Source organism: Pseudophryne corroboree, chromosome 4 (assembly GCF_028390025.1).
Source record: "Pseudophryne corroboree isolate aPseCor3 chromosome 4, aPseCor3.hap2, whole genome shotgun sequence".
NCBI classification, from domain to species: Eukaryota; Metazoa; Chordata; class Amphibia; order Anura; family Myobatrachidae; genus Pseudophryne; species Pseudophryne corroboree.
In genome coordinates this window covers 845,323,283-845,332,246 of record NC_086447.1, presented here as the reverse complement: position 1 = coordinate 845,332,246, position 8,964 = coordinate 845,323,283, and the positions used below count along the sequence as shown (strand labels likewise).

The 8,964-nt window shown below is 40.7% G+C and overlaps 1 protein-coding gene across 1 annotated transcript; it reads right to left on the bottom strand.

The window, feature by feature from the left end:
• Positions 1-2,500: 2,500 nt before the first annotated feature.
• LOC134910510 (thrombomodulin-like) lies at positions 2,501-5,323 on the bottom strand. The gene has a single exon (XM_063918614.1). The coding sequence runs from the start codon at positions 4,975-4,977 to the stop codon at positions 3,289-3,291; it is 1,689 nt and encodes a 562-aa protein (XP_063774684.1). The 5' UTR covers positions 4,978-5,323; the 3' UTR covers positions 2,501-3,288.
• Between the last annotated feature and the right edge of the window lie 3,641 nt (positions 5,324-8,964).

Genomic DNA, 8,964 nt, shown 5'->3' with positions numbered 1-8,964 from the left:
TTCTCACTTTCTGTTTAATAGCGCAAAAGGGAGAGTATCTGTTTTGTGTGTATATATATATATATATATATATATATATATATACACACACACACACACACACACACACACACACACACACACACACACACACACACACACATATATATATAAGAATGCTTTTAAAAATAGAAGTGTTAATAGTTCATTTTTATCAATTAAAATGGAAAGTGAGTGAACAAAAGGGAAGTTTAAATCAAATCAATATTTGGTGTGGTCACCCCTTGCCTTCAAAACAGCATCAATTCTTCTAGGTACACTTGCTCAAGGAATCCTGGAAGTCAAGGTATGGCCCCCATAGATCCCTGATCTCAACATCATCCAGTCTGTCTGGGATTACATGAAGAGACAGAAGGATTTGAGCAAGCATACATCCATAGAAAATCTGAAGTTAGTTCTCCAAGATGTTTGGAACAACCTCCCTGCTGAGTTTCTTCAAAAACTGTGTGCAAGTGTATCTAGAAGAACTGATGTGGTTTTGAAAGCAAAGCTCAGCCACACCAAATATTGATTTGATTTAGATCTCTCTTCTGTTCGTTCACTTTGCATTTTGTTAATTGATAAAAATAAATTATTAACGCTTCTATTTTTCAAAGCATTCTTACTTTGCAGCATTTTTTCCACACCTACCTAAAGCTTTTGCACAGGTGTGTGTGTGTATATATATATATATATATATATATATATAGATATATATATATAGATATAGATAGATAGATAGATAGATACACACACACAAAAGAAAAAGCAAGATGCAGGTGCACGCTTTAAGCACTAAAACCATACTTATATATAAATGAAAACAAAGTATATATGGCCCACCTTACAGTAGCTATATAATAAAACTTATTTTGTATAAGTCTCTCAGTGCACGGTTAGATCAAATTGTGGCTTAGTTCATTATAGCCTATGGGTCGTGAAAGTATGCTGTAATAATATACATGCCAAACATTACAAAGACCTGCTTTAGAATTCACAAGTCATAGCTCTTGATAGATGACATCAAACTATTTATTGAGTTGAAATATTCACAATTTTCCAAAACAAATATAATGTTACACATCCACGTACATACTGTACAAACTGTACAAAGTCTTCCAAATAAATAACTATTCACATGTAGTAAGTGCATTGTAACCAAAGAGTCCCTGATTGTGGTTTGGCACACAAAGATCTCTGCGCATCCCAGCAAATATCCATGTCAGGATTTATATAAGATGTATCTGGGTACAAATGTAGAATTGAGTTGACAGCATTCTGCGACTGATCACCCTGCAAGCTTGTTATGTTTGACTACAATTTATGTATTATAGTAGGGAACTTAAAAGTTGCATTATGTAGCTAGTTTATTGTGATACTAATATTGGGAAAAACAAAACTAACACTGCTTCATATTAATGCAGTCAATACTTGGCGATAAACATATCTGGCAGGTTACCTACTGATGGGTTATTTTCTAACATATGCTGTCTGAGGCATATTTTATATATATATATATATATATATATATATATATATATATATATATATATATATATATATATAGACAAAGGAATCCTTCCCACAGACCAATGTGGTACTGGGTGGAAGAAAAACAGGCGGCACTCCAAGGTCTTTCAAAATAAACTTTGTATTGAAAGGTTACAGCATGGTGCAAAACATATGCTGTCTGAGGCATATTTTATATATATATACATATATATATATATATATATATACATACACACACACACATATATACAACAAATGGCTTGTAGGTTGCCATGACTTAGTGCAGAGGAGCCCCTTGAGTGATGTGAGTAGTATATATATATATATATATATATATATTTATTTTTCTTATTACCATTACTGAACACTTGTTGCCTGGCAATGGCAATAGACCTAACCGCACTTTCCAAAACTTTACAGAATATTCCATATAGAGCTATTGTTTGTAAACTATAATAGGGGAGATCCAATACTGATTTTATATATATATATATATATATACATATATATATATATATATATATATATAAAAAAATACCCTTATCTTGCGCTATAGTAATGCTGCTCCTCTATCTCAATCCTCCTGTTAGTGAGGATCAAATACAAATACCACCTCCAAATGAGATCGAGGGCGCTATAGATCACTCTCCAGGTAAAAACCAGCAATTTATATAAATGACCAATTACAATGGTTTATTAAAATTTTTTTCTACAACCACTTCTTACTATGTGGATACAGAGATACACCCTTTCAATACACAAGTCATGCCAATTGTGTCAATTTGAATTTTTGAAGAGTCTTTTTCTCTCCTCTGGGCTGAGGAGAGAAAAAGACCCTTCAAAAATTCATATTGACACAATTGGCATGATTTGTGTATTGAAAGGGTGTATCTCTGTATCCACATAGTAAGAAGTGGTTGTAGAATATTTTTTTTTTAAATAAATCATTGTTATTGGTCATTTATATAAATTGCTGTTTTTTACCTGTAGCGTGATCTATAGTGCCCTCGACCTCATTTGGAGGCGAATATATATATATATATATATATATATATATATTTATTTATTTATATACATATACATACACACATGCACGCACACATGTTAAGATTGTGTGACTATAACCTTAACCTCCTAATAAGCAGCCCTGTTAGTCCTGAACCCAAATTTTCACATTATTCCCATATTGGTTGTGGGCTAAATGACTTTATCTCATTAGATTACAATGTCACCTAGTGTACCATATCCCTCATCTTGTAAACTGCATTTTACATAATTTATTTACACAGATATCCATAACCACACGCGGAAAAGTATAGCCACTCCTTATATTTAGTTTCCCAATTTCTACAGTTCAGCCGAATTCAACCAGTACATGTGACGTGTATTGGGGAAGCATGAAGGACCCTCAGATTACCCCTCTGTGAGGTCATGTGGTTAGCCAGTGACCCCAATGTACCCACTTGACAGTTAATAGCCCTAGACCATGTATAATAGTCTTAATCCTCTGTAGAACAGGTTACACTGTGGTTTGGGGGGGGGGGGGGGGGGGTGAATGCATTATGGGGGAGATGTACCAATCCTCGGTGACAGATAAAGTTGAGAGCAATAAAATACCAATCCAATCAGCTCATAGCTGTCATTTTTCAAACACAGCCTGTTGAATGGCAGTTAGATCCCGATTGGCTGGTACTTTATCTTTTTCCACTTTATTTATCTCCAAGGTTTGATACATCACCCCCTATGGTATTTTAGACATTAAAGTGTCCTTTGTGGTTCTGACTTTACTTGCTGGAGGACCACATCCTTCTCAGTGTTTTTACACTTATAGTCCAAGGCCTGCTGTTCCATGCTCTGTTTCCTCAACATGTGGCACAGGATTGCTATCAGGACAGTCAACATGGAGATAATTCCAATGCAGATCCCTAACAGCATGGCTGGCTGTAGGCTAGGGATGTCTGGAGTGGTGGATGGAGATGGAGTGATTTCTGAAGGTGTTTCTGTCCCACCTGAACCTTCCTCTGGAGGAATGCATTTGGTATGTTGGACAGTGTATCCTTCTGGGCAAATACATTGGTATGATCCAAACAAATTGGTACAGGACCAGTCACAGGACACTGAATCACACTCATCCACATCAGTGCAAATAGGGTCCCCTGCATCATTCTCATCCACTATGTAGCCATCTGGGCACTGGCACTTGTCCTTGTTGTTGACATCACACTCAGCCTCACAGAATGATGTGTTGCAGAACCGCTTGCATTTATTTGGCTTTTTCTCATCAATGACAAATCCTTCAACACAGACACACCTGTAGCCACCTGGATAATTCTCACAGTCATGCTCACAGAGGGTGGCTGGGTTTATGCACTCGTCAATGTCCTGACACTCTGCCTGACACTCACCCCTGTCCTCACACTCATCAACCATCTCAAAACCAGGTTTGCAGCTGCAGACAAAGCTTCCGATGGTGTTGGTGCAATGGCTTTCACAGATATTGGGGTTGACTGCACAGTCATCAATGTCTTCACATGTTGTCCCATCATCTGCAAGGTTGTAGCCCTCAGAGCACATACAGAAGAAGCCAGGAGACTCTGAGTGTGAGACACAGAGTTGGCTACAGGGGTTGGGGTCACAGGGTGTGGAACAGGCTCGTTTATCTGCTTTGAGCTGTGATCCTGGGGGGCATTGACACTCAGGGGTGCCAGATACTTCCACACATTCATGGTCACAGCCCCCATTCATGATCAAGCAAGTCCAAGCTGCTGGGGCATTACTGCTCCATACCCCACCACTCTCACCTTTATCTAGGCAGAAGAGAGTGTCCTGGAATGTGGATATGACTGCGTTAGTTCCAGGGGGAAAAACAGGACCCCCACTAAGACCAAAACCAAGGGATGTGTGGTAATAGGTGACATTGTAGTCTGCAGGTACAGTAAGTGCGTTACATGAAGAGAAGTAGCTTATCTCGCACAAGTAGCCATCCGCTTTGGAGTCGCAATCAATTTCCTCCCAGGTCGCATCTTTGCGCACAGTGGCGCAGAGCGCACCGCATTTCTGCTCTCCACTCTTCCAGTTGCTGTAATCGGTGTAGCTGCCCCCGGTCACCCAAGTGAATCCCCTCAGAGGCTGCAGCGTATCTGTGCATCTGTTTTTATAAGGCTGCTCCAGCCCTATCCACACTCTCGCATCAGCTTTCTCCACTTTGCCCATCAGTAAAGCGATTGCATCGGCTTGTACAGAGTTTTTCACCGTCATCAAGTGTCCCTGGATGTCACTGCAGGATTTACTTGCTTTGGCAAACCGTTTATTCATCCAGGATACAGAGTAACAGGCCTGGTCCAGGCACACAAACTCCAGTGCCAGCTCATCCAGCGGTGCCAGATGCGCCAAGTGCGCAGAGAGGAGCGCAGCGCAGACTGTGTGGAGCAGCAGCAGCAGCATCATGTCCCTGTATAGGCAGCCAAGGGCAGAGCACAGTGCTGGCAGTCAGGCAGAGGGACGGCTGGTAATTAGGAAAGTGCAAGTATCCCAGCCAGAAGTCCTCATGTGTCCGCACAGAGAGGTCTGTGTCATGTCTCAAAGTTTGTGCCCAACTTTATATGCTCCCAGCCCTCCCTACAGCCCAGTAGAAGAGAGGAAGGAAGGAAGTGCCTGGAAGGAAGGGCTGGAGTCGCTGGGGATGATGATGATCTGCTTGTAACACTCACAGATTGCTGAACAACTTGCATGGGCTGTGACCGGGACACGGTTCAATTGCAGTATCTGGAACTCCTAGTAAATCATAATCAGTGAAAGTGCCTAATGGGATAGGAGGGGGGATTTGGGAAGGGTGTGGATGGGCGGTGACCCTCCTACTGAGCCTCTTCTGCTGGGAGGACTTGTGCTTATTCACTTAACTGTTATATAGCTGCTGGTGGTGCTTGCTTTTAAGCGTGTGTGCGTGTGTGTATATATCTATCTACCAATATATATATATATATATATATATATATATATATATATATACATATATAAATATATATATATACATATATACACACACACACACACACACACACACACACACACACACACACACATATATATATAACATACATATATGTATATCTATATATCTCTATATATAAATAAAAAAAAAATATATATGTATATATAAATATATATATGTATATATATATGTATATATATATGCGTATATATATATGTGTGTGTATATATATATATATATATGTATATATATGTGTGTGTGTATATATATATGTATGTATATATATATATATGTATGTATGTATGTATGTATATATATATATATATATATATATATATATATATATATATATTGTGGAGTGATATTATTATCTGGAAAGGGTAACAACACTGATCTGACTATAAATCGCAAGAAGTTGTTTAATCGTCTTTCCCCTGTGCGTGTGAGTAGCGGCAGACCAGCGCTTATAGGAATCATCATGCAAATCAGTCTACTGCGTGTCCAGAATCTCAAATCCTTTCCTTGTTGTCCAGACAGACATGAACAGGAATTGCCATATAGTCTGGCATAGCAATTACACTAACGAGCTATCGGGACGATTTTAGAAACTGTTGCAGAATCCTAATGTTTGCAATTGACTGGAAACCAAGTTATCGTCTTTTTTTCCTTTTTAATATGTAATATTTTGTATCGTCATAGCGCTGGAGCTACATACACTATAGACTAATGTACAGTGTAAAAAAAGACTATGGATTATGCAATACACTGTAATAGTATGAAAGCGGCTCAGGAGTAATACGTTCATTTGCACAAGTCAGAATATATATATTTTTAATTATACAACCAATTCCGTGTACATTATTAGTGTGTTAGGAAACTTCCCAAATTGGCTTGAACTTCTTACTGTAGCGCTGCCCCTGGATGAAAGTGCCTGTGAGCAGGGAGACAGCTGTCCGGGCTGTGGCCAGTCGGGTCTGGGACTCAGGATAGACAGCAAAAAGGTCGACACCAATTGGTCGACACACCTTAGGTCGACATGGACAAAAGGTCGACAGGAACAAGGTCGACATGGAAAAAGGTCGACATTTTCTTTTTCTTTTTTGTGTCGTTTTCTTCGTAGAGTGACCGGGAACCCCAGGTAGTGCACCGCGTCCCCTCGCATGGCTCGCTTCACTCGCCATGCTTCGGGCATGGTGCCTTCGCTCCGCTACCGCTTCGCTCGGCACAGATTACCGTTCCAATCGTAGTCCACGTGGATCGCTAAGTATGAAAAGGTTCCAAAAAAGAAAAAAATCGTGAAAAACTCATGTCGACCTTTTTCCATGTCGACCTTGTTCCTGTCGACCTTTTGTCCATGTTGACCTTTTGTCCATGTCGACCTAAGGTTTGTCGACCTTTTTGCTGTCGATCTGGAGTCCGGATATCGGCCAGTCACCCTGCTTGCCACATTATATGGCTGTTGATAAGTGCTGTGTACAAGCCTGCTGGGAACATTTGTATGCACTATGGGGGGTCATTCCGACCTGATCGCATGCTAGGATTTTTCACTGCTCTGCGATCAGGTCACAACTGCGCATGCGTATGCACCGCAATGCGCAGGCGCTTCATACGGGTACAAAGCGGATCATTGCTGAGCAATGGATTTAACAAAGAATCCATTCGCACAGCCGATCGCAAGGAGATTGACAGGAAGAGGACTTTTGTGGGTGGCAACTGACCGTTTTCTGTGAGTGTTTGGAAAAACAAAGGCGTGTCCAAGCGTTTACAGGGTGGGTGCCTGACGTCAATTCTGGACAAGAACAGGCTGAATTGATCGCAGCGGCTGAGTAAGTCCTGAGCTACTCAGAAACTGCACAAAACTTTTTTGTAATGCTCGGCTGCACATGCGATCGCACACTTACAAAGCAAAAATACACTCCCCTATAGGCGGCGACTATCTGTTTGCAGCGCTGCAAAAAATAGCTAGCGAGCGATCAACTCAGAATGACCCCCTATGCACGATTGCACTTTTGTAAACTGATTGCATTCTGGCATGTACAATATGTGGCTCAGGATGCTATAAACTTCCAGTTACACTAACTATGGCGTGCTGATTTTCTGGCTTATCCAGAAAAGTATCGCTGCAGATAAATATGTGCATATATACACACACACACACACACACACACACACACACACACACACACACACACACACACACACACACACACACACACACACACACACACACACACACACACACACACACACACACACACCAAGGACCGGCACTCCCGAATCTCCATAGATATACACTGGTGCCCTCACATATACCGTGGCATATCCATACACATTTGTTGGTGTGGCACTCAGTTCAAGAAGTAGTCAGCAGACAAAAATAAGTTTCAAAACGTTTCAGTGCTTTATTGCACTATCGATAACCTAATGATAGTGCAATAAAGCACTGAAACGTTGCTTAACTTATTTTTGTCTGCTGACTACTTCTTGAACTGAGAGCCGCACCAACAAATGTGTATATATATACATACATATATATAGTACAACAGAAGGTATTGGCGGCACTCCAAATGGCAATAATTTCACCAGACAGCTGACATGCTTCTACATTTTGGTTTTATTTAAAAACCATCATCAGGAATGACAGGAATTCCAGACGACAGTTTTTAAATGAAACCAAAACGTAGAAGCACGTCAACTGTCTGGTGAAATTATTGCCATTTGGAGTGCCGCCAATACCTTCTGTTGTACTACATTTAATTCTGGATGGCACCTGGCGTTTACGTTTTCTGGGAGAGCGTGGCGTGCCGGTTCTCGCTGCTTGTTTTATATATATATATATATATATAGAGAGAGAGAGAGAGAGAGATTTCTATATGTATGTATATGGATCCTATGTAATAAAAGGCTAACACTGACCCTCACCTCTATGGGGAGAATTCAAGTGTTTTGCAGGACAGCAGCCATGTCAACATATACACAGTGGAAGAATTCTGATGTTCGCCTTGTATTGTGGTGCTGTGAACACTTGTGAAAACGTGTAAATTTGTCTCATAAATTGCTCCCAGGAAAGAGTGGTGCATCGAAAAACAGCAACCCGCCATAGTTGCTTTGGGAAATGCAGGGCTTAGTTTGCGTGGAATTGCTCACCTAGAGAAGGTTTCTCTTAGTGGTGTGCAGTGTGCCCCCAAGAGGTACGCCTTAAACAACAGTTTACGTGATCGCCCATCACCTGGACAACCTCGAATGATCACAAAATAGGAGGACACATTCCTCAGTTCTTCAGATCTGTTCTGCGCTGATGGAAATACGGAAGAAAAGCCTGGCAATCATGACCATCAAACGCCGCCTTGTAGCCGGTGGCTTATAGGGATGTGTAGCAGCATGAAATCTATTGCTGTGGCCCATAAATAAAAAGGAAGCGGCTTTGTGTGCTACCGGTAAAT